General features: G+C 38.3%; 1 protein-coding gene across 7 annotated transcripts in view; it reads right to left on the bottom strand.

The window, feature by feature from the left end:
- LOC410951 (RNA binding protein fox-1 homolog 2) overlaps positions 1 to 27,830 on the bottom strand; it is a 315,194-nt gene that overhangs the window by 242,604 nt on the left and 44,760 nt on the right. For all 7 annotated transcript variants that reach the window (XM_026439411.1, XM_016911104.2, XM_026439413.1 and 4 more), the window contains one exon: positions 327 to 371. In XM_026439411.1, the coding sequence (XP_026295196.1) occupies positions 327 to 371 (45 nt within the window). The remainder of the gene's footprint in view (positions 1 to 326; positions 372 to 27,830) is intronic.

The following is a 27,830-nucleotide window of genomic DNA, read 5'->3' as shown; positions in this document are numbered from 1 at the left end:
TTAAATAGACACGATGATATTCCTCTTGTAATAAATATTCTCCTCTCGTTTGTTATTTTTCTTTTGAAATATACGTGGCAATAGAATCTGAAGACGGAAACACAATTACAATTGTGTCAACGATATCTGTGGAACTGTGTTCGAGCGTTTTATCTTATTAATTATATCTCGAGACATATTTGCAAAAGTGATATCTATGTATATATATATATATTTTAATTTAAATAATTATATCTGGTTTTAAAATTGTTTAGATAAGGAAGATAATTTTCTTTCGAGATATAATATATGTTATAATTTTCATCCAAGTGATTAACGTCACTCACCTGGCTACAGGAAGCAGAGGTGGACGGGACGAGGCTGGCAGAAATCTGTAACACAAGAGGGAATTATATTACGTTATGTTGAAACTTTATCAGATGGTTTTGAGTAATGATTAAGTCGAGTTTAGAGTCGCTCCGTACAATTTTCCCGGAAATCCGTCCCTTGAAATTCGTGGCTAAGTCTCGAGGAAAGATAAAGGTGAATTTAATCAAGTCGAAATTCATCCGAAAGTTGGAGAACAAAGGATCTTTTTGGCATTGTTCGTTCTATGGAGATGAAAGAGAGATTGGAAATGTTTGTGATTCGATGAAATTTGTCGGATAAGTAATTTCCCAGGAATATTTCAACGATTTCCTATTTTAAATTATATTTCTATTGGAATTTTGTTGGACCCAAATCAACAAACACTTTCTAAATGTTTATAATTTTGGAAAACGAATCTCTGAATATTAATTATCGATTATGAAATTAATTTAAAATTAAACAATTCTCTTATATCGTGATTTAAAAATATTTAAATTTAAATCTAAAAAAGATAAATTAATTTACATTCGTAACAAATTGATAATTCAATTTTTAAAACGGATTCAAAATTTCTTTCATAATCGAGCTACAAAGCACCAACTATGGATTTAAAACTGAAATAATTTTTTTCGAATGAAAAAGTACATATAGTCTCTCGATTGTTCTCTCCTCTTCCTCTCTTCAAAACGAAAGATATCTCGTCAATCAATGTTCGCTTCTTTTCACCAGAACTTCGCAATATCCCATCCAATTCGGATTCGGACGAAAATCGAATTCTAATGTTAAGAATCGTCCGTCAGCATCTCGCGGAAATGACATTCCTTTCCCAAATATCTTCTCGAATAACGAAAGGATTGAAGTTAATACCTATGCAACACACACACATTCGATTTAACTGCGTTTAGTTTTAAACCTCCCCCTCGCTACCTCGGGCGATACATCGAGTTCCACTTCCCGTTTCCACCTTGCGTAACATTAACACCCGCTAATGCGCGTCCTCTGTCATGAAAACCGGCTTAAACCGAGGCGACGTTCAACAATTCTGTTCCCTGGTGATCTTTTCCCTCGAAACCATCCCTTTGCCTTCGTTTTTCGCTTCGCCATCTCGTGTACGGGATGAATTCCACGTGTAACTCGATCGATTGTACGATGATTTGAGTTTGCAGGTGTGATATTTGTGGTAAAGTTATTTATCACACGTGTATATTTCCGAATAAATTGTGAAGATGGAGAGAGAGAGAGAACGTACGCAGAGATGAAGTGTTTTGAAAAAATTATATTAAATGATAATTAATGAGATAATTCGAGAGAGAAATATTTCATTTGAAAAATTCTAAAATCGTGCATTCCGTTTCATATATATTCGTACAAGTATTCGTGAAAGTTTAGCTTAGCAGATTTCTCTTAGGTTAGATTTTAAATTTCGGAATTTAATTAAAGTGAATTTCCCTTCTTTTTTTTTTTTTTCTTCACCTAATTAATATATCTTTGTTACGAGATTAGAAAAGATAAATAGGGGAACGTTAAACGAACTGTATATTCCTTTTTTTTATTTCTATTTATATTCTTGGATCAAGTGTGTAGAAAATTCAGGATACGTGTCTGATCATCGTTTAAACTTGACGATCATAATTATCAGGTAATCAGTTAAGATTCCTCGGAGATTTAGATATGGCGCATTAATGGAGCATATAAATATTCAATGGTTGAACGTGCACTTCCGAATCCCCTCCCCCCTTAGGATTCGAAACCTCGAAATCGCAATCGATCCTCCAGGGCCTGGAGTTCCAATTCCATTACCGATCTTCGCCCAACTTCTCCCCGCAATATCCTCCTTTGGAAACGGGTTTGGAATTGTCAAAGACTCCTTTGACAAGGACCTCACCCACTCAAGCATCCGGGAGAAGAAGAAGAAGAAGAAGAAGGAGAAGGAGAAGTTCTTTCCTTTCGATGATCATCCTGGCCCCGCCTCGATAATGCTCGGTTCTCGAGGAGGTGGCGAGGCGTAATTAAACAAACGGAGGAATGGAAATTATGCGGACTGGCAGCTGACTCGGCGGGGCCGAGATGAAAATTCCGCGATGGAAGTAATTCGCGACACCTCGGCAAAGGCACCCTTCGATGGAAATTCCTTGGACGCCGGCGTCCAAGGATCTCGCACGGTCCAAACGCCAAGGTATGCATCGATCGAGTTCAACGCGCGCATCATTCGCGCTTCAAAAATTTGTGTAGATTTTAAATGAATGATGAACAATATCGATCGAAATTAATTAGATATAGTAGGATTCTTTTCGATTTCTTGTCGTTATAATTTGATTGCGTTTTATTATATATATGGAATAATTAGATTGGATGAATTGTTGTGATTCTTGGAAATGGAGTGAAATTTGAAGTAATGGATAGTAGGAGATCCGAGGTTAAAGAGATTTCTCTATTTTCGCATTGTTACAGTTGATTCGATCAATTCGGTTGAAAATAAACGCGATATATTTTCTCTTAGAAAGGGAAGTCTTCTCTTACTGTCCAAGGAATCTCCAGTCGCCATTATTACGGAAATAAAACGAATGCCTTTCCCTCCGGCGAAAAATTGACACGATAAATCCTCCCGACTCGTTTCGACGATGTTATTTACAGCGCCAGGTTTCACCCTCGCCCTATACACCGTCCGAAATGCTTTACAGTTACTCATTTTTCCCACCCCCTCCTGCCCATCCCCTAAATTTTCAACCTAACAGGTTGCAGATTATCGAACGAAAAATTTTCCACTTCGTAAGATTCCGTTTATATTCGATTTTGTATACAAAAGATACCTATCTAAAATCCTAGGGATCCCTAGATTAAAGATTCGAATTCTTTTAGAACAGGATCTTATTCCATCCTCGAGAATCGTCGTAATACTTCCTGAAATCGATTAAACATCCATGTAAACGATTTTTAAAACGTACAATTCACCGTATAACTCAAATCCTTGACCTTGATCTGAAAATCCTACGAAATGATAATCACGTTTTTTCCCGAAAACGCGCAATTTCCCAAGGCAAACGCGTCGCCACAAACAAATTCAAAACCGTCTCAACCCTCGTCGTTCACCAGCCGCAGAAATTATCGCTTGATGAACGATATTTGCACGGGCAAATGTAGTATTAATCTTCCATCGAGCCATTCGTGTTCCACCCAATTCGTTCCAACAACTCTCCCTCGAAACGGAACAACCTTCATCATCCCCGAGATATCGTCGTCCTTCCCTCCCTCCATGTCCGCTATGCGGGGAATTTAAAAAGGCGTCCCGTCGTCTGGTCGTCCCCTCTCCCCTCCCTCCCACCATCCAATCCTCGTTTTCGAACGTCCCACGGAATTCCGCTTCGATTCCGCGAGAGGGACTCGACTCGACGTGCACACGACGTGCCCCCACCGACGACATTTCCTGCCGGTCGAGGCTCTCGAGGAATTTTTATTGAACATCTCTCCCTCGAGAGGGGAAGACGGGAAAATACAGGAGGAAGAAAAAAGAAAAAGAAGAAGTAAAAGAACAAGAAACGAGAGGAGGAAGAGGGAAGAAACACGCGATGTCCTCCTCCGCGAAGAGAAGAGAAGGCATCGCGACATCGATCTCGCATCAGGAATCGACCCTTCTCTCTCTCTCTCTTTCCCTCTCGATAAAGAAGCTTCGATGAATTGGTCTGGCGTGCTAGACAACTTAATTAAGGGACGTTTACCCTCCCTCGCGACGGCCGGCCCCTCCCATCCACTCTGTGACTCTCTCGCGCCCTTTTGCCACCCTTAATAAACGCTCGCTCGGGTCGATGCGCCGGGAAACGAGCGGGTTAACTGGGTCACGCGTCGTTTCGCCGTGTTGCACGGCTCGCCACGCCGTGAAATTGAACCCCCGCGATCGCGGGAGGGAAGGATGGGGGAGGGGATGAGGGGTGGCTCGCGAGAGATTGCCTTCGTGTAATCGAGTGGTAAAAATTAAGACGCGACTCGACCTGAGAATTTGGTCGAGGAAAATGAAGAGGGAAGGGAAGGAGGAAGGTGTTTGAGGGGGTTGAGTTGTGGTTGAAGGCTGGCGATATGGAGAATAATAATGGCGATATTATTGCGAAAGTTTTAAGTTTCAAATTTTATTAAATTAATTTGTTCAATCGTAATTTTATCAGTGATTGTATAATCGGATTGTTAAGATTTATTGGTTTATTAAAGGAATAAAATAGGATGACTTTAAAAATCTTTGAAAAGTTGATGGTAAATTATGTTGGGTTTTTTTTTCCCCTCCCTTGTTTTTTTTATTAAGCGAGTTTATCTCAAGTTCATTTCCATATTATATTATACTGCCGTTAATTAATTTCCGGATAATCTAATATTAATGTAGAATAACGTATGTATAATTAACGCCATTTTGATACTTTTACGAGCCTGTTTCGTATCATGAATATTTTATAACTTCAGCAAATGTTAACCAGTTCATTTTCAATTTTATTATACCAAAGATACATGCTCAGTAATTTATTTCATATAAAATAAAATTGAAAAAAGAAAAAAGTAGAGGAAGAAATGCTCTACTAAAAATCAATTAATTAATATTAAACTCGTATCAGATTGATTAAATGAAAATTCAAAGACGAGATTAAATTTTAAATCAATTTAGATTATCTTTAATTATCTTCACGTATCGTGTAATAAGATCGTTACAAGTAATATTTTTCCAGAATTAAATATTATCTATTTTTTATCTTGCACTCGATTAAAATACATATAACTGCGAAAATAATGATTACTGATCAATAAATGAATGATCATTGGAAGCACGAAACCTTACTCTTTAAAATATTCATCCTTAACCTTAAATCTCTCGCTCTCATTCATTTTACTGACCTATTTCAAACTCCAGACAAGTATCAGATTTTTGGAAAAACTTGTATGCATTTGCAGGAAGAAATATAGATCGTAATCTCCGTCTTACATGGCATCCTCTATTTTTTCAACAAGTTTTTTCGGTGACCAAATTTTTGATCTCTTTTCTTTAAAAATTCAAACGTCACTTGAAATTGAATAATAAATCCAGAAGCCATTTAATTACGTTTAATTGCAGCATTGTCTTCGAAATCTAATATCTCTAATATCGAATTGAATTCAACATTTTAACAAATTTCAACAGATTTTGACCGATAATCATACGTTTTATGGAAAATTGAAAATGTAAAAGAATGCTGTCAGATGATTTCTGCCATGTTTTTACACGATGCATTCGCTTTACGCTTGTTTCCAATTTTCATGCAACGCGATAATACATTTCAAGCGACATATATATATATATACATACGATTTAAAGAAATTCATATTAATACGTACACGTACTTTCACGATCAATATACACGATTGGCAATACGGAAAACGACAATTCGTCCCCGCATAAACTAAATCCAGAGCAATACCGTTCGTCCAATAATACAAATAATATATTTTGTCGAGAATTGAAAACGTTGACTCTTCGAATTTTCGCGTTTGTCAGTCTCGCCGTTAAATTACCGTCATTATATCCGTCAAATGATGAACGGGCCGAACGAGTCGATAGCAATTTGGATTCCCGCTCGTATAATTTCCAGATCTTTGTCTGTAATTGTAGAGTTATTCAGAGAAGCGTGCTTGTATATTTGTCATGCTCGTGTTTGCGCTTCGAGCCTTCAAAAATCCATGCGCAAATCCTCGTTTCGTTTTTATATGTATATATTTTTTTTATTAAACGACATGTTAATTATGGTCGATAAACGTGAATAAACATTTCAAATTTTCTCCTCGATCCAAAGCTAATTTCGCGCGTTAAATTCACGTTTTCCAAACTTCTGTTGTTTACATGTCTCTTGAAATGGAATCATCAACGTAATCAATGATCGAGCGATGAAATGAAATGTTAAAAAATTTTGGAAAAAGAAAGAAAGAAAGGAAAAAATGGCGATGAAACTTCACCACCGCAACTCCAACGGATTAATTCGCTTCTTAGAAATCACTCGGCAGTCTCCGCAGGAGATGCAATTAGCGTGATGAATGGTTCGAGTTGCATAGAAGCTTGTCTCTATAATTCAACCGAACCCATCCTTGTTTCGAATCCTTGTTTTCTCTCTGGGGGAAAAAAAAAGAAGGAGAGAATAAGAGCTCCATGTAGATTCTATCAATTCATCATTTCGTCGCGTCCTGTTTCTCGTCAAATGAGTCGTTTTGCGATGAAACGATTCATTATTCTCGTTCTCGATGAAAAGTGTCCTCCTAAGTGTTTTCTTTCGTATCGATAAATATCGATAAAAATGGTAATTTTCTTTTTTAATCTTACGATTATTTAATCGCTGTTTATTCACAAACTTAAACATACACGTATCGCCATTGATTTTTTTTTTTTAAATATTTTCGTGAACGGCAATCAAAACTGATCAATTTTGTCGAATTCATATCAAAACAATTGAACGAAAGATCCCAAGAATTAATTCATTATACCACGAATTACAATATCAAAAATTTCCAAGAAACTTAATTAATCTTATCTTCCAAGATTCTGAGAGAGAAAAAAAATTCACTGTTCGAGGAATGGAAAAATAAATTCGATTGTCCATGGATTAGGCATTTACGTTAATTTTGCAAAACAGAAATTATAATTTTTGAACGAAATTAAAGGCGTCCCTGTTTATATTACGCTGAAGCAAACCTTCGTTACGAAATTCGCGTAATAACAAAGCTTAAAACGAGCCTCTTCAGCCTCTTCGAGATATTAAAGAGTCATCGAGGTATATCGCGAGTATGGAAGGAGTAGCAGAATGGAATTGTGAATGGACGTGGAAGATTCTTGGAGACGAGCCAGCCTCTGTTTTCTCGCCAGACTTGGTTTATTTGGATCTTTTCGATTAATCGGCGCGGTTGAGCGAAGGGGAAAGCGGCCTCTCGAGTATCGAGGCTCGTGCGGGGGAAAATTGAAAAACTATCGAGAGCGCCGCAAGTGCATTCGGGATTAGCGGCTGAGCAACTTCTCGATAATACGATCTTAGGCCTGTTTCTCACAATTGCTGAAATAAATTGGAATAATCAATCGTTGGATCATTATTCTATGTAGATTATAGAAAGAATGCACACGAATTATAAGATTAGATAAACTATACCTCAAAGGATTCTCAAAAATGATACACGCATTCTTTATTTCATCTTGAAATATATAATATTTCATAATTTCCACAAATTTTACCGCAAGATTTCAAGAAAAAAATGTTAAAAACTTATCGAATATAATCAACGTATCAATATTTCAATTGCAAAATGGATCAGCGGATCAATTAAACGCAACAATTCACTCGAGGCACGTGATCAAACCCACGAACAACAACTTGGACTTATCTCCCGGTTGGAACGGTAACAGGGATCCACTTGTGCACAGGATTCGATGTTCAAACTGCAAGTTGAACTCGTGGATTCATCGGGGCGGAGGTAAATCTCCTAATTGCCAGCAGCGTTTCAGGTAACGGCGCATTATTCGAAAAGGGGAGGGGAGGGGTCGAGCTCGATAATGAAGCAGCAAGCAAGCAACAAGGCTCGTCGTATATACACGATGTTGTTGCGAACAGGGATCGAATCGCATACGTTATTGGGATAACGAGGGAATTAATTTCGAGCCCTTTCGATCCTCCGACTCGCGACGATTGACTCACTTCCGCCCGCCAACATCCGTACCGAAACATCCCCAACAACGAACGAGGTATTCCCTCGAGAAAGGGGTAGTAACTTGTTCACGCGAGATTTGTGCTCGTTGACGAAGGGAGAGAATCCTGTTTGTTCATTTTTAATAATTTTGGAAAACGTTGTTCGATGAGGGATTCGTGAAGATGTCTCTTTTGCTGGAGACTTCGATATCTATGAGATATTGGAGAAAGAAATCGAGAATGTGCATAGAAAGTTGATGCTCATGTTCATTTAGTGAAAGTGATCATATTTCACAGAGTCTGACTCTTATCGAATAGAATTATAATACGATTCCCTCTAAGAAGAGATTAAGAAAAGAAATCTATCTTAACGAATACACGAGGAGATACAGAAGAGAAAAACTTGAGAGATTCGTCTAGTTTCATTCCGTTGATCGACTTTCATTGGAAAAGTTCCGTGAAAACTCGGAAGGAAGTGGAAACGGTTGATGGAAACCGATCGAATCAATCGAGCATGCGATTTAATTGGTAAATAAACGCCGTTCGTTTTTATCTTCTTCGACATGGATTATTTTAAAATTAAGGGACGAGGCAGAGAGTTATTTTTTTTCATTGCGAAGAAAGAATCGATGGATAAATTTGTAAATATTTCCTCTAGATTTTTAGATAGGAACGTTTCGTTTATGGACTCGCCCTTTTAACGTTAAACAACACGGTACATTGAATGCTACAGGCTAGCTCATTATTATACAGGAGGGAAGGGTGGAGGGGATCCGATTTTATCGAATGTGTTCCGCGTTAAAAAAACAATTAAAACGGATTCCGGTGTTTTCGACAGCCCGTTGACCGTTTGTTAACGTTTCATTAAATCGAGTTGACGCTGGGGAGTGGCAGGCATATTTCCATATTATGCACGTCGAATGCATATTGCATAAGATTTAGCCGACCGAAAAACAATCATCGGATGTTCCACCGCTTTTGACCATCGAAAAATAACGATATTAACTTTCTTTTTTCTCTATCTCTCTCTTCCTTCCCTCCCTTCCATATATTCGTATGTTGATAGCATTAACATTATCAATGGTCCATTTGTCACGTACATGTTTGAACGTACTCGCTGAATTTTACGTTCGAGAATAATCATGGATGGAATCAAAACTCGATTCTCTCGAAAAATTTCATCGTAGATAGAAGCAACAGCCACGGGATGAAAGATGCGAAGAAACACTATCTTCACGATGTATAATTATAATTATTAATAGTAGCATGGTTCATAAGCAACGTTAACAATTTTTTGTAGCGTGTCAGAATTTAAAAAAATGTTGGAGAGAAGCGTGGTGTGCCAACACTCTTCGGAATTAATCTCCATCTTCCCCGGGCTGTTATCACCCCAGTTTCGATCCATATCAATTAAGAACGAAGAACGATTAATCCTTCGATGTAACGCTTCAAATTCCATGCATCGATCTCTCTCTCTCTCTCTCTCTCCGAGGTGATATAAGATCACGCATGAAACACGATCATCGTGGAACACGATCGAAGAAGAAGAGGTTTATCAAGCGTAAGATGAAGAGATAAGTGACGACAGATTGCAACACGGAACCCACGTAATATTTCAACCCCCTCCCTTTTCGTCCAAACGAAAACTTACCCCCTTTCCTTTCATCGAATTTCCTCGAATAGAACACGGGGTTGCCTACGTAATATAATATCACGTGGCGCGTGTCACGCGATATTAAAGCGGATTTCTTTTGGCCAAGGTCCAAGACCGAGGGTTATCGTCTGTGGGTGCGATTTCTTTCTTTTTCTTTTTTCTTTTTTTTTTTTTTTGGAGGACACGGTCGACGACTAGAGAGATGGCGGATTGTTGATTTTCACGGCGCGCCGTCGTCGTGAATTCTCGATATATCCCGACCCCGAAAGTGAATGGAAACGTTCACTTCGAAATCGTGTTTCGAATCGAAAATTCGAGTCTCTTTAAAATTCGAAGCTTTATCTCGTCGTGATGTATCCCATTTTTTTTTTTTTCTTTCCAAGAGTAATGATCGTTTGACTTTTTGATAAATTTTAATCCCGGCTTGATCCCCTTTATCGGGACAGTCGACGAGTTTTCTTCTAAACTTCATTATTCTTCGAGTCCGAGGAGAAGAGGAAGAGACTGGAAACTTCCCCCCTTCTTTTTTTTTTCTTTCTCGTGAAATAATGAATGAAGTTTTCAGCTTCGAAACTTTTATACATCTAGTCAACATTTATTAAAAATAGTTTTTTAAAACGATAGCGGCATGGATGGGAGAGGAGAGTATTAAAGGAATTAGAAATAGATTGGAATAATAATTTGGAACGTGTTTGCATAATGATACAATATATATATATATTTTTACAAAGGATAAAACGTTGTTCTATATATCTAATAGAAAATTTCCTTTTTGCAAATGTTAATTTTTTCATATTTTTATTTAAAAAAAATATATATATATTTATTCTCAAAGAACAAACACGAAACGAATCAAAGCAATAATTCCACCTGTTATCACAGCCGCTTTCCAGGATAATCCTACGTGATTCTGTTTATTCTGCATTCCCAACTGGTCGCGTTTTTGCGCGCGTGCACATTGTTTCTGTGAAACACGACGAGTTTGCAATCAGTGTATATTCGTGGGTACCACGTGTTCACAACTCGCCTCCACTCCAGAACTGGGTTGAAAATTCTATTTAAAATTTATTTCTGTTTTCGGTTTTTTCCTTTTCTCTCTCTCTTTTTTTCTTTTTTTTTTTTTTTTTTTTTTTTTTGCTTTTTGTTTTTTATTTTTTTACAGTTGCCAAGTTGAATCGAGTTTCCTCGAGGTTTAATTACGCGCACCACGCAACCCTTCTCCTCGCGTTCCGCTCCTGAAATTCAACCCTCCCGCGCGAGAATACTGAACCTTTGCACTCCACCACGGTTAATTACAACCTGACCTTTGATCCTGTTGAAATGGTCCCGCATCAGGATTGGGATTTCAGGGGACACACAAGTACTTGTGCATTTTTTAGAGGTTGAAAGAAGCGGGAAGAATTGTAATTATTCTCTTTCCTTTTCTTTTTCTTTTCTTCTTTCTCGTGAAGTTTTCGGATGATATTTCGCGTCAGAAGACTTTAACTTTCGTTTTTTGCTGCTGAAAAGAATTCGCGCCCAATTGTTGCGACGTCTCTCTCGCGAAACTCCTTGCAAAGTTTTATTTCTCGTTCAGACTCTATTCTATTCTCGTTCGAAATTATTAAATTTTCTCCGCAATATCTTTTTCCATATTTGCACCCACTCACAAATATTATCCAGAACCCAATGTCCCTTGTCAACAAAAAATTATTTTCATATCACTCGTACAATTATTTTTTCTCAAAATCCACGACTAGCATCCTATAACATCCACCACTCCTTCATTCTCAAAATCCCTCGACTTTTTCTCCATTTTCCAAATCCTTCTCTCCACATCTACACATCATCCGAGCTTACTCTTCGACATACTTCGCTTCGAGATCCGAGATCCTTCTTCAATTTCTACGTTTCGCACGTCCACGCTCACGCAACCGTTCCGTTTTCTCGAAATCTCTTTCCTTTTCCAAATACTTTCTCCCCATACTTTCACCCCCTCGCAAAATCCACCATTCCACGCGAAAAAACGTCGTTTTCAAAGCCGCAGCCTTTTCGAGCCAGAGCCGCGCACGCGAGACACACCTGCCACGACACGTACTTCCTTCCTCCCTCCCTCCCTCCCTCCAACTCGTTCACCCGAGCACCTTTCAGGCACACGGGCAAAGGGTTGGAAAGCTGGGTGTTGTACGCGATGGTGTAACGTCCCGGAAGCCAGGATCGATATCCAGACGCGCCATTCGCTCGACAGCCAAGGCCCTCTCGCATCGTTCCGCCCTTTTCAACCCTCTTCCTTCCCCCTCCGCGTCTGTTTATTCTCCCCCTTCCGCCCCCATCCCCCGTTTAGCCCTCGCACAAGGTTAACGGACCCCCGCAGAAGGAGGAGGAGGAGGAGGAGGACGTCTTTCGCGGATTTTTCCCTCTCGTCCTCGGGCGAGATTCGCCGTAGGAGTCTGCGAAGGCCCCGAAGATCAAAGGGAGAGGGTGGATCCTCCGCGGAAAATCCGAGGCCCGTGATTATGTTTAAAGTTGGTCCACGAGAAACTAACGAGTTCTCTCTCTATCTATCTCGGGGTACACGAAGTGATTGCAGGAGACTTTCAGAAGAGGTTGTTGGGGTTGGGGTTGTGAAGTGAGAGTGGAGGGGAGAGTGATTTGGATTTGTTGATCCGTTGATGGTCGAAGGATTTATTTATATGGTATTGAGAGAAATTTGGAGTTAAATTGTGAGTCTTCTTTTTTTCTGCTTATTTGTATCGATTTGTATTGTGCAGTTTTAATGATGAAAATATTAAGTAATACGATCTAATTATTTTAGATAAATGGAACGAAATGTTATGTCCGCGATGATAAAGGAACACTTTATATTTTTGGCTTAAATAGAGTAATTTATCACCGGGGATAAATTTTATCTTACAAGGATTTCCACTTCTCGATCAACACCGTACCAATATCTCAACTTCCACTTCTTTCTTTCTTTCTTTCTTTCTTAAAAATATCTCTACTCAGGATTATCTTTGAATCCTTCGGTCGATCCATTCCCCCCTCCCTCCTTTCCCTCTTTGATAAAAATTCTCTGTGGGACGAATTATCGAACGACGATGAATCGAAGATGCATCGTTCACATTTCTGTTTCCCCTGTTTCCGAGCGTTTTAAAGCGAATGGAAAAGCGTCGCGCGCATCCCCCTTTGTTCTTGAGGGGCGATCCGATAGCGAGCGAGCCGAGGCCAAATCGAATCTCTGAGAGAAGGAAGAAGAGGAAGAAGAAAGAGGAGGAGCATTTGCAGAAAAGGGATCCTCCGTCGTTAATCCTCGAGTTTCAACCCCGAGATTCCGATCGTTTTCTTTCCCCTATGGGGAATCGAATACACGAAACGATTCCTTTCTTCCGAGTCTAATCGCCGACGATGACAAATTTTTTGCAACGCTTTGAAGAAAACTCGTCCGTTATGTGAGACTTGCTTAGTTAAGCAGTTTTGTTGATTAGGTTCAAGATAAAAGTATATTTTGTAATAACAAGACAGGATCGAATTTTCTAGAATTTTCAAAAAATTGATAGAATGGAAAAATCACTGGTTTAATAAAATTTTTGTATTAGTTATTATTCTGATCGATAAAAATTTTCATTAGAGACTCCACTTTTAACGGGATTAAGCAAATAAAATATTTTCAGAGAATCGATGAGAATTTTATTTCTTGGACGTCGTTAAGCGAAATATTAAATATTTATATTTGCGATGAACCTCGATGGTTCCCTCCCCTCATCATCTGCGTCGAAATAAATAACTCATCCTCTGAAAGAGTAAAGATCGAGTTTTCGCCGATAGAGTAGAATGTCTCCTTTGGTCCACTTGGTATTAAAGATATAAAAGATGCATAGCCACTCTCGCTTGGACCGAGATTATAGCGTGGACGAAGGATTCATAGCCGCTCGAGATTGTGGACACTTGAATGTCCTTCCTTACGAGTTATTGCATTCGGTGAATGATACAAAGAAAATACGGGAAACGAGACGTCGACGGGAATAAATTGTAATACAATGGACGAGAGAGATCTATGAGCTGTAATTATCTCATAGTTTTATGATCTCGTGTAACATTTGAAAAAAAAAAAGAAGAGAACCTATTCACATTAACTTACAGATAAAATCGCTTTCCGATTGATCCTTTCTTTACTTTTGAAAATTTATTTACTCGAAGCGAATTATACAACAGTTGTATGAATTAATTATATATAAACAACATAAATCGCGAATCGAACTCTCAAAGTCCCCAGATCAGCTTATTCGAAACAGAGAAAACAAATCTGCCCGATAAGAGGATTTTTGAACAGCTTATTCAAGAAACGTCGAACGTAAATCTTCTCCTCTAATTAGCCTCCAGTATTATTAATATACGGTGCAATGTAATCCATATAGTACGAGCTCATCATCGATCTCTCTTAAACCCTCTGCGAATAAAACGTCCATAAGAGGAGAAAAAGGAAAACGAAACAAGCTTGGTTTCAAGCTTGGAAATTTGTTAACGAAAATCGTGTTCCATTCGTTCTGATTATCCAAGGATAATTAGCGGAGGATTTCGGCGGGGAATTTTTTCTCTCCGCTGGCCAAGCACGCGTAACGCTTTGGAAATCCGATTAAGCGGCGCGAAATGCCGAAATGGGCGCGAATAAAAATTCGCAGATTTCGCGTTGGCGTTGGTAATTTAGAACGAGGCTGCACGAGGGTTTACGGCGCACCTGATACCGATAAAAAGTACCGAGGGGAATCAGCGTGAAAGATCGCCGCCCGTGATACCATTGCAGATCGTAAACGCGACAGAGCAACGAGTTGGGAAGAGAAAAATTGGTATCGATAACACCCGCGAAGAGGAGGAAGGGATTATATTATATTTCCACGATTATGGTATTTTTCGATGCTGGTCAACAGGAGACGAAGCTCTTCTTCTCGTTCCTTTTAAGATTATTCGGTAATGATAGTTGAGAGAATAAGTATTTCTTTTTGGCAGACAAGGTATCTTAAGTCTTATTGGTATCGATGTCCTCCTGGTATCGAGAGAAGATTCTTGATTAAGAAGAAGATTTTCGATGATGGTTGGGGAGAAATGAAGTTTTTTCTGAAAAAAGAAGTTAGTTAGAAATTGTAAGAATAGATACTTCTTTGAAGATATCCAGTTTTTGGTGCAATGTCCTTAAGAGGAGATTCTACATTGATTAAGTCTGGAGGATTTTGTATTTTCGATGCTGGTTACAGAGAAATGAAGGTTTTTCTGAAAAAAAAAGTTAGTTAGAAATTGCAAGAATAGATACTTCTTTGAAGCAAGATATTCCAGTTTTTGGTGCAATGTCCTCAAAAGAAGATTCTACATTGATTAAGTCTGGAGGATTTTGTGATTTTCGATGCTGGTTACAGAGAAATGAAGGTTTTTCTGAAAAAAGAAGTTAGTTAGAAATTGCAAGAATAGATACTTCTTTGAAACAAGATATTCCAGTTTTTGGTGCAATGTCCTCAAGAGGAGATTCTATATTAATTAAGTCTGGAGGATTTTGTGATTTTCGATGCTGGTTACAGAGAAATGAAGTTTTTTCTGGAAAAAGAAGTTACTTAGAAATTGGAAGAATAAATATTTCTTGGTAGTCATTGTCCTGAAGAAGAGATTTTGCACTTTTGATGCTGGTTAGTAAACGAACCTCTCTTCGACTGTTCTGTTTTATATTTCTTGAAAAAGTTGCTTATAAGTCGTTACTTCTAACTGGAATACCGTTGGAATGGAAGGATTGTACGAGTTTCTTCGGTGTATTTTATAGTTTCTTCCATATTTTCTTAATTAAGCTTCAGTTATCCGGATGATTTTATATTTTCGACGGTGATTAGGCGAAATGAAATCGTTGAACTTACGTTCTCTTCGAAAGATTTTTCCATGTTTCGCGTTTCTTGAAAAAGAAACTTACTTGTTAAGTTATTAACCACACGTTTTTCCAAGTTCTTCCAGTTTCTCTTGGCTCTGTAATAAAAGTTGTAAAAGTGAACGTTTCTTCGACTTGTTGCTACGAACAACAAGTTGTTCTGAAATCAAGATGAAATCCAAATATTTGCTTGACCTTTGTACGTCACTTCGTTATAGATCAATTATTTCTATAACTTGGTGTATTACATACTTTTTGAAGTATGTATATAACACTTCAAAAAAAAAAAAAAATTCCAAGATTGATCATTTAAATAACTTCTCGATTCTTTTGACGAGAAAGAAGTTTCGAAAAGATGAAAATTCCAAATGGAGAAACATAAAATCACGAGACTTTGCCCGTTAAAAGATTAAAATTCTCCGAGTTGGTTAGAATTTTACGAATACTTTTTGTATGATACAGGTTTCTCCGTGGAAAAATCTAAAGCAATGTCTCCCTTAAAGGCATATGTGCATTTCGAGCTATCAAATATTCAAACCCAGGGGATATACAAGGCGTAACACGCGCACTTGGACGACGTTAAATACGATTGCGTCGAGTGGCATTCGAATCGCGAATGGATCAATCGTCGAATTCGTTCCCCATTGTAACTCGAGGCGTACAAACGGTTTGATATCGGGCAAAGTGTTCTCGAAATGGAATAGATATCGAGTGTAAATTTCGTTCCATCCAAAAAGAAGAAAAGAAAGATTCTAGACGCGGTTGAAAAACGAACGAAAGTTCAAAGAATTCTATTTTTCAGATTCTGAAACGAATAAGTAAATTTCGATTTCTCGTTGAAATTTTCGCATCGATTAAAAAAAAATCCAGGATGATATCATCAAGCAAAATTATCATAATATTCCTTATTTAAATTCCACGAGTTTCCAAGAATCACGAAGTTTCATTAATTTGCCTGTGCAAAATATTTACCATATCGAACGAGACGCTTTCGATCGTGGGAAAATATTTACTCGACGAGTCTTAACGAAAATTTTCAGTTTTTCAGAGGTTGCGTTACGTATAAACACGCGCGTGATATTTGCTGCGTGTGAAAAATATTAAGCCACAATCTCGGTGGAAACACGGAATTTCGAGGTATATGTTCCGTTACGCGGCCAGTTACAAATGTACAGAGAATCAGGGACGTATACGCGTTACCACTTGACAGTTCGGTGAAATTTCACCGGTGACGGGATTTCAGCTCGATTAATTAGGTCAGCAGGATCGTTTCGAAGTGAACGTAAAATCTTCACCGAGACACCGGTGACGCAAATTGCGCCGCTTGTAATGGACTACTTAGACGTTGATGCGATTATATCGATCACTGTGTGTATCTGCTCGTTCTCTGAAAATTCGTAGAAAGATTGTCGAATTGGGAATCGTCGTGTCGAGCTTGCGTGAAATCTCGTTGAAGGGAAATCGAAAGAGTTTTTGTAAAGAAATTTTATAAGAAACTTTTGAAAGGTGTAATTGAAATACTTGGAAATTTTTGGGGGGAGATGGAATTTTAACATTTAAAGATATTGAAAGATATTAACTTGTCGATAATTTCAATGTACTCGACAATTTAAACTTTTAAATTTTGATTATTACTTTTCTTATATTTTTATGTCAAAAGTTAGAAGAATTCGTCGTAAGTTTTTTCAATTTTTGAGATTAGAAAGATAGTAAAGTAGCAGTCTTTTCCCCGACCAATTTAAATTCCGTTTCCATTGTGTTAAATTTTAATAAATCTCGAAGCGAGGAAAGAGATAAGAGAATTTCCCTTAATGTAACCCGATTCGCTTATAAAGATCGCATTGTCGTGAATTTTTTTTGGGAAACGAGGTCTACCGTTAATTACGATTAATCCTGCACGCTGATTCGGCGCATTGTTGTTGGATTTCAGTAATGGAGAAAGGGGGGAAACTTTGCTTTCCGCGCGAGAGTCGGAAGCAACGAAAAATAATCACGATTTTCCGGCAAGCCGAAAGTTTTCCCCATTAACGTCTCGTTTTTGCACACCCTCGCTCGACCCCTCGCGACCAGGAAAGATGCCCACCCACGCGTACACACACGTAAAACGAAACTTTTCCCCTCTCGACTTTTCGTTCTCGTTCTTTTTTTTTCCCCTCTCTTCTTTCTCCGCCACTAATTTTCCCGTTTTAGATTAATTAGAGTGACCGAAATGTTGTAACAATTTTGTGAATCCTCCTCCTTGTCTTGCAGATGGTTGGTTCCCAAAGGATCATTCGTGAGAGAGTGCAACTTGGTTTTCGATAATAATAAGATTAATTGGAATTAAATCTAAATGTATTGTCGTAGCATTTGAATTGATTAAAATTGGAGTTTTGTATTGTAGAGTATTTTATATTCGATTGATGTTAATATCGATCTTCTTAAAGGGGGATTTACAATACTTTTCTTGGTAATTGAAAAGATCTCGAATTTGATGGATTTGGGTACTGTACTTTTTGTATTTATTACGCGATATGTGCGACTTTTCTTTTCCCACGTTAAGTTGTTGTTGATTTAACTTATTATACGGGGTGAAGGGATGAAAATTTGACAAGGAATTTTATCCATTAGTAGTAAAAAAAAAAATGGGACTATTGAAAATGTATAATACAATTTTTTCTTTTTTTTTTTTTTATCAAAAATCTTTTAGAGCACGAATAACGTTAAAAGCACTTTAAAAGTTCAAATGATGTACAGATTTATCGAAAAGAGGATTTGTGAGGAATTTAGCTTTTTGTCGGTTCATCGATCGTGAATAATATATCATCGTTTAATCCTCTTTAATATCAATTGGTCCTCGAAAATGTATGTCATATAATAACGTGTCTGATTTTGAAACGTAATTCCGATCGATTTTCCGCCCGTACAGGACGATTCAAAAATAGATACAGCCATACATAAAATATCCACGAATCCATCATTTTTCAAAGCAATACGAATTACAATTTAAACAAAATCTCGAAGCCCTCAAAAAAAGAATGATAAAAAAAAAAATGCAGCGTACTGTCCTCCACGATATTCAACGATACAAAAATTAATTTCTATCGAACGAACTTTCAAAAACTTTTTTTCTTTTCTTCAAAATTTTACATACGTTCACAAATAATTAATCTCAACGTCTGCACCGATTTTTATTAATTATCGAAGAATTTCTTAAACGAAGCAAAACTTCTCATCACCAATCCTATCAAAACCAATCCTATCAAAACACATTTCGTCGTTCTTTCCAATCCGCATCCGTGATCCTCTCCTCCCTTCTCTGCTGAGAATCGTCGAAAAAAGAAGTCGGATGGAGAAAGGGTGTGCAAAAAGCAGGCGTTCGAATCGCGTACACCGAAACGCACTCCGCCGGTTTCGCCACCGGCTCGATATTAACCTCGAGTGAATTAACAGGCGAATCAGGCCGCGCTGTTTCAGCGCGCGAGACGGACGCTGACACAAGTTTCAGCTCAGACGATGGTCGAGGCGAAAGGGTCGACGGAGAGAAAGAGAGAGGAAGAGGAAGAGAAAGAGAGAGAGAGAGAGAGAGAGAAATGGAGAGAAGGAGCGAAAACGGAAGAGGGCGGGGGTGGTTAAGGGAGTGCACAAAGCTATTTCTGTCGAGAGGGAATAGAGGCGTGCTCTGTGCTCTCAGACATCGTCAAGCTGCATTATGCTCGGTGCACGCGATGCGTATAGACTGGCCAGGGCCGTATGAATCGGGCTATACGACCTCTGGGCGCCGCTTTCGACTTCTATCTTCCCTCCACCCTTCCCCTACCTCTTTATTCCGCCTCGCTCTTCGTGTATTCTACCGTATAGTCGGTTGGAGGGGAAAATTTGCCGAGGAGTTTGGAGGAGGAATTCTTGGGCCGGCCGTGAAAAGATGTCCTCTCTAAAAAAGGAATACGTCGAGTCAATATCCTCGAATAGAAAAAAAAAAAAGAGGATTTTTTTTTTCTTCCTTCTTTTCGAGAATCTTCGTCATCTTCTAATTATAATTCTAAAGGAGGTTTCGTTGAGATTCTTTTTTATTACGCGTCTAAGTAATTTATGGCACGAACCTTTATGATGCTAGGTTTTTCTTCTTTTTTTTTTTTTTGTAAATTCAATCGAGATAAGGAGGGTATAAATTCGACAGAGCCGCGTTAATCCTTGGCGAGTTTGGCATTCGTTTTTATTACGACTTGCAACTTCCCACTTTCCGGGACATAAATTCAACGGGGGAAAGAGATTTACCGCGAGGAGCGCGCGAAAATCGAAGATCTCTCTCGGATCTGTCCGTTAACGGCCGGCCATAATCATTAAATCGCGCCTTCGGACACTGGTTAAACTCTCTCTGTCATCACTATAAAACAAACTGAACGTAAACGATCGGTGGATAAAAATGCCGCGCGATTCGAGCACGTTGCCTATAAAATTTATTCTTCCGAAGATAAATAACGAGCATATCCTAATATGGTAGAAATGTATTTTTGGTTGTCTTAAAAAGAAAAAAAAAATCGTGCGAATACGCTTTTTGAATCGAGGAAGCACGATCGATAAGAAGTTTAAGGCTGAAATTAATCAAAAGATTACTGGGCCGAAAACGAGCCGTCGAGGACGATGTGGTGATCAGTCATTTCCTGTATCGTAGCTCTTATCGGTAACGGCGATAACGGGGATTAAAAACCCTTTCAACCGATCAGAGATATTTCATATTTCTACGATTACAAAACATGCGGTGCTTACGTCAAAGAAAATTTATAACCTTCAGCATAATAAAATCGTTATAAGCAATATAACTCGATCAAACCGTATTGAAATTAGAAAAACTTTGAATCGTTGTAACTCTAAAGATAATTCGGAACGTTCGAAGAACGAAAGATCATTGGAAGCCTGTAATCTTCCCCTTTAAAACGCATTTTTATTTACCTCGATACGACTTCCGGTTCCCGAGATATCATCGTGTAAAGAAAAGACGATCGGATCGTTCACTTTAAACCCTATTAAAATTAGTAAAAATTTGACGTGCTGTAACTTCGAAGATAATGATTTTTAATCAACGAATGAAAGATCATTGGAAGCGCGGAACCTTCCCCTTTAAAACGCTTTCTCATTTATCCCGATACGACTTCCGGTTGCCGAGATATCGTCGTGTAAAGAAAAGGGTAATTTTTGATCGTTTAATATCTCTATCCTCGTCGCTTACTCGGATCTCTCGCTCGCACCTAGCCTCGCTGACCTATCCCAAACTGCAGACGAGTGACAGACGCGATTCTTGGAAAAGCGTAGTACGCGTTTCCAGGAAGAAATATAGGTCACTAGGTCGCGGATCCATTCATAATCTCTCCCTAATATCGCACACGCTTTGAGTCCTTATATCTCGGCAACCGATTGAGATATCGGGATAAAACAAAAAGCAACTTCAACGGCACGTTTCCCTCTATTTTCTGACTAGGTTTCCACGATCAAATTTTTCATCATTTTCCCGTACATTTCACGTGAAAAATCGAAAGTTTTATCGCGATTACGACGATCCACCATCGTGATTTAAATATACGAAGATCGAAATTTATTCAATTTTCCATAAGTTTCTATTTTCTATGAGAATGACGAAATGAATTTTCCATCAAAGATATATATTATGCGTTATTTTTCTCACTGAACAACAATATGGGGTTAACCGTCTGGACGAAGAGAGACGATAACTGATGTCTGTCGAGTGGAAAATCGAGCACAAGAGAGTGGAAACTGTATTACGTCGGGTAAATAGGTCCCAGTAAGGTTTGAGAAACTGTTGGAATATTAATTTGTTCGCGAGGGAGAGAGAGGAAGAGAGAGAGAGGAGAGAGAAATACGAGAGAATATATACGCGAGTCTCTACGGCCTCTTACAATCCTCTTACAGCATTACAGTTCCAAGACTCCCTTTGGAAAAGGGAAAAATCTATCGAGTCCGAAAAGAAAATTCTTAGATATGAAGTTGGATTGGACTCTCTGTATGAAAAATTCTGTCTGCTCCCCTGTTGTAATACACATGATAGAGGAAGTTTAGAACTCTCAGAGGTTTTCAACTTAGGATGAGCTTCAAAGAGAGTCGAAGAAAAATTGATGGCGCTCAAGACTCGATGAAAGTCTGAAGAAAATATTCGGTGCTGGAATAAACGAAACGAAGATATTCATGTGCAACATCGCGCGTGTATGTGTGTGCGTGTCTGGACTGCGATAAATTTTTAAGCTGGAAATAAATTCCTCGCGAATGTCGCGTTTCAAAGGGAAATAAAGAGAAAAATTGATTTCGAAAATTTAAATATAGAATTATATCGAAGTGTTGAGCTTGAGCTTCGTAGAATATTTCATCAATCAGACTTTCAGTTATGTTGTACATGTTTTATTAGATTATTAGAATATAAAATATTATCTTTACCACTCGTACAACTTTCTTTCTTTCTTTCAATTATCATTCTCAATCTTCTTAAAATTTTTATGTACAAATTATACCATCAAATGGAATGAAAAATAAATACGATATTTTTCCACATTGCAATAGCCTACGAGAAGGAAATTAATTTAGTTAACGAACTTAAATTAAGAAATCGTGTTGCCCGTAAATGACTAGCGGATGTCAAGCAAGTCTTCCAAAATTCATAGAACTTCTCTATGAGTTTCAGATTTTAGTAACGAGGCAAACTTCCCCCGTTGAGTGACATGATACACGTAAACTTAGAGGAGAGGGGAGGGAAGAAAGGAAAATGAACCGTAATACATCGCTTTATCCTACGTTTCGAAGATATCTGCTAAAAGCAAAGTTCTGTTAAACGCGTGCCTTCTCATAACATCTCATAACAATAAATAATAAAACTTATATCAACGAAAAATAATAATTAATTATCGTGTGAATACTAAACAACTCTCAAAATATATTCTCCTCGTCAGAGTAGAATCGAAGGTGTCTGAAGATTGATGCAACTTAAAAGGGTCGCTTGAACTTATTATCCAGAGGGCGAATCTTGGATGATGGAGCGAAAGTGTGCCTCATCAGAGGCGAAGTTTCGAGAAAGGGATGTGAAGAGGAGAGAGAGGGGCGATGGAACCATTGTTTCGAAGGTTGGATAAAAATCCAACAATGTAAAGCGATGTCCCTTTCCTGCTACGAAACTTCGACGTTGGAGAAGCTAGTTTCCTTGAGAAGACTGGACACTAGTTTCTCGTTCTATGTACAATCTGGATCTGGCGATTCGTATCGATCACCGGTAGAGTAAATCGAAAGAGGGATGGATGGATCTCCTCTCTCGAGGATCGAAGAAAAGTTTGGTGTCGAGGTGTGAGTGGATAAAAGGGGAAACGCGCGCGCACACTGGTGAATCTTCGAGTCGGTGTAAACTCGGAGGAAATTAATTGCATCGCGAGAAGTTGCCGCCTTGATTCGAAATTGCGATTCCTCGGGGTTCATCCTTTGCGAGACAGCGATTTAATTAATGGAAGATCGGTTTGGAGTGTATAACTGAATTACTCGTAACCTGAGTGGCCAGTCCGATATAAAGAAGAATTAACGCTGTTGAAGATCTAATTTTGAGAATTTTATAAGTATATTCTTTATATCGAAACCAAATATTTCGATTTTTACATGATATTCCGAATATCGTTAAACAATTAATACAATCAAGTTGGTTAATTAACTTGCTTAATATATTTATCGATTTTACCGATAACTTGATCGTTTTGCGTTAGAAATTTTTTCGTTCCATGTTTCTTCGACCATCTTTCTGAATTTCTTCTCCGACTTCCATCGATTTAACGAACGAAACGGAATAAAAATCGGGAGTTCGGTTGGATAATCCGATTTGCTCGTAATTTCGAACGATGAACAATTCGCCGATTCGCGAATTGGGAAAAAATGATACTGATATCGAATGATGTTGGAAGGATGTAACTTGTCAGAGGGGCATTCAGGATGTTCCTTCGTTCCCGCCGCGCGGAATATGAACAGTTTTTCCACCCACCGGTCCCGGGATATCGGGCAGAATGCCGTGGCAATATTTCTATTGCTCGAGATATATCGGCGATATTGCCTTCGATCCGGCGGGCCGGCGAGGAAATACCGGTGCCAGTCTGCAGAAATATTGCGCGCCCGTTGAAAAAATTATTAGGTTTTTCAATTACGGGATGCCCTATGTCGATGGCAATTTTCATTCAGGGACGATGGTCTCCTCTTCCCCCTCTATCTTTCTCTCTCTTCTTCTGCAAGGGAATTTTTATTGCGGCTCGACGTGTGTTTTCCCGTAGACGTACTCTCGAATTGATGAGAATCGAGTAGAAATTACTTATTCATGAGAACCGGTGACCTCGGTTTTTACGGCTCGACAAGTTGATCCCGACAACATCTCTCGTGATCGAATGTTTTTAACAGTTAAATTTTAATATTTTAGATATTTTTACTGTGCATGCACCGTCCTTGAAATTCCTGAATTCGTTAAATTTAAAAGCTGATTGAGCTTTAAAAATAGATAGATAAGTATAAAATGATAAAATAAGTTTGTCGTTATAAATTACTTTGAATCGAATCGAATTACAAAATTTATCTAGCCGTTTCCCAGGAATTCCCAGGATACAAATGAAATTTGTTCAACATTTAGAAAAAAAAAAATATTTTATATATTCGATGCTTGAAGAATAATTTCGTATAATGAAAATTTCAATTTTTCTTTTTCTAATATCACTTGGCCATTTTCGACGATATGTAAAACTAGTCGCAAAAATCTAGAAAACGTTGGATAACCGCCAGAATGGCGAAGCGTTTTTGGAAGCGTCGAGGGTTTGCGAAGCTTTATGGATTCCTGTCCGGCCGTGTATGTTCCTTTATATCAAAAACGTAAAATGGGAAACATCACCGGGCTAAAGACGAACGAACGGGTTAATAATAGAGAATCCGGATCAGTTTCAAAGCGATAACAATTACCAGTGTATGCCTGTTGCGAGATATTCGACGCGGTACGCGGCTATTGTGCGCTTGGAATTCTCTTCAAAATCCCGCCGCCATGTTGTTGCAACCCCCCACGTACGCGGGACCATGATTCCGGAATTCTCGGCGAAAATTCACCATATGCGAATTCGAGATACCGAGTTTAATCTACTGTGTCTCTCTAGAAAGAATTTGATCGAGCGGCACAAACTTTGGCTAAAAATGCATAATTTTCTCTTTAATTCCCTTGTTGAACAACAGTGAAAATTAATTACCTACGATCTTTGAAAGAAGGGATCTTTGATTTGAGGTTATGAAATTCTAACCTAACTTTCGATCAGACTTTAAATGTATTTATATTGTATTCGATATCGGTTTTCTCTTTTTTTATTTTTGCCTACTCTCGTTGCTATATATTAATTTAGTATGCAATGGCTAAGTTTAAAAGTAGTTGGTTATATTTTTAAGCTAAGTCGAGTAGTTTGTGAAGCAAAGTTGATGATATTGTTACGATTCGACGCGTTTTAACAAGATTTACGACTCGCTGCGCGATGCCACATGGAGAAACTTTATATTATTGCATAGCTTGCCGTAAATCTGGGCCGGAGTTCCAAACAGGAAGTGGAGCAGGGGGAGGGACGTACGTAAATTTCGTAAGATTCATATTCAAGAACACAACGTCGCCTTACGAATCGTCCGCCTCAGCTTGACAACACAGCAACAACACCCACCATCTTCCGTCTATAATTTATCATCTTATAAATCGTAAAGAATTATTTCTACGATTTTTCAAGATTCTTCGAGTCTTGAAGGAAAAGAAAAGGAAATCGTTTCGATTCTTTTTAATATTCTCAACTTTCTCGTTTCCTTGAACATGAACGCTCAAAAGAGAGTCGATTATATTCCACTGTTCCTTAGAGTTTCGTTTCTCTGAATTATCTCAACGTTGACAACGCGGTGTGTTCTCGTTTCGTCAGAGTCTCGGATTAATGCACTCTTGGCGCGCGCGCGTACACGTACACGCACGAATTCAACAACCACTTTAATTAAATACATGGTGTAGCACGGCGTACGTACGAACGTTGGCGGTTTTTGCGTTCAACCATCGACAAGTGCCATGCCTTTCCTTAACGAAGCCAATCTCGGGGTTGCCGGGGTCAAACGAGAGACAAGAGTTGGTTCACTTGTGCCGCTCCAATATGGCCGATTCGATTGATCCTGGCTGAATCGAAGCGAAGACGTTCGGTCAACTTCGAGATATAGAATTCTTCGAGAGATTGCTTCCTCGACAAATTACTCCCCGCTGACTATGCGCTTCCCGTCATATAAACATTTTGCGATTAACAATTATTTTTCCTCTTTCTTCAGAATTCCTCATTTTCCCCAAAGGATAAATAAATTGTTGTATTTTGTATTTGTACGACAAGGAAAAGTTTCTTGTAAATGTTATTTGTTCAACGGATGGATAAAGACATGATTGATTAAATTTATCGGCGATTGAATAATATGATCGTATAAGTAATTCTTTTCGTTCTAAAATTAACCGTAAATTGCTTTCTACTCGCAAGTTTTATTCAGAATCCATCAATTAGTTGCAGCTGTCACTCTATGCGTCTACAAAATCTACAATTGTTGCGTGTAATTCTATGCCATGTTAAAATCTTCAATCAAACTTGATTTCTCGAATCTTAAAACTTGAAATGTTTACTGGAACAATCTAATAGTTTGATGATATCACAATGTGTAATTTAATGTAATTCTGAAACGCAATGAAGACTTCATTCGTAAGAATCTCTCTCTCTCTCGGTCTTCTTTCAAACAGCGTGACATTATTCCAATGATAAAGGGCACGCATTCAGCACGATTCTCCATTATCCTCTGATCCATCATTTCCACTATCTATTCCTCTCGCAAGCAATTCGCGCTATTATATTACTCGCGCTTTTACATTAGACGAGAGAAAGCGTCTCGTAAACAGGATCCAAGCAACGACCGCTCACGAACTTTGAAAAATCGTTTCGAGCGTCGTGAAAAATAGCGATGGAAAGTATCCCTCGTTTAATTTATTTTAACCATATCCCGCTAACAAACGTGGAAGAAAATTTATTTCTGTAGAATAAATGCCACGGTCAATGATCCAGGATCGTATTCCGTTCTCCTCGTTAAAAGTAGGTCGATTCGTAAAAATTATTAAAAATTAAATTTCCTACACTTTTTTTCAAGTCTCATTTCAAGTCTCCACTGACAAATTTTTTTTTCTTTATCAAATATCGAGGAATCTTCTTTCGTTGGAAAATTAATTCCAGCACTAAAATTAATAAAGTTATAAAAAAAAAAGGAATCCTACTTTGACCATTTTTTTCTATCTTCACACAAATTACATTCTCGTATAGCAGATTTTAATATAATCTGTGTTGTATCGCTATTCGTGCTCCTTTCGTTTCAATTTGAACGCGCGACGGACAAAAGTATCTCGAGAGATGAACTCGCCTGCTCCCAGGTTAGCGTGTTTTTGTCACTAGGCCAGTGAAATATGTGTCGTGCACGCAAATTCATCGTCGAAAGTGAGGGACGTAACTTCCGCGGCGCTGAACCGAACGAATTGTCGGCATCGTAAACATAGCCGAGTATCTCCTCTGTGACGAGAAATGAGTGTGTAACCGGTTCGAGAAGAGATATTTTCAGAATCTTGTCGTACTGCATACCTACGGTTGTAAAATACGGCTTGGACGACTCGATATTATTATTATTCTTTTTTTTTTTTTTTTTTTTTGAGGATTCGCAGTTCGTTGTTTAATATTTTTAACAATAAAAGTCAGAAGTCGAGACCTATAAATTGCTTTATGACTGTGCAAGTCTGCTGCGCCTTGATTGAAACGAGTAAGTACTTGCTTTTAAGTTGAGTTAATAAAATGAGAAATTTATTATTTTTTATTTGTCCCAATGAGAATTAATGAAATTTTTCTGATTGAAATTCTTAATTCAGGAAGTTATATATATATATACGTAAATATGCATATTATTTTGCATTCTCTCTCCTTTTTTTATAATAGGCAGAATGTAAATGCAAATTTAATCAACGATCTTGATCTTATTAATATCACGTATTTCGTAAACATGTCGAAAGGAAGTCGCGATTTTTTTTTTTCCCTTCGGAGAAAAAAGAAAATCGTGCGGGGTTATCGATCGAGGAAATTACTCGCGCGCGAGTTTTAATTGTAGCGCGCCACGTTTGAAAGCGTCCAATGTGGAACGATGAAAATCGCGATTAGAAAGGTTAAACTCGAGCCAAAGTTGAAATACACCGTTC

Source organism: Apis mellifera, linkage group LG3 (genome assembly GCF_003254395.2).
Source record: "Apis mellifera strain DH4 linkage group LG3, Amel_HAv3.1, whole genome shotgun sequence".
NCBI lineage: Eukaryota > Metazoa > Arthropoda > Insecta > Hymenoptera > Apidae > Apis > Apis mellifera.
This window is presented reverse-complemented; position numbering and strand designations above follow the sequence as displayed.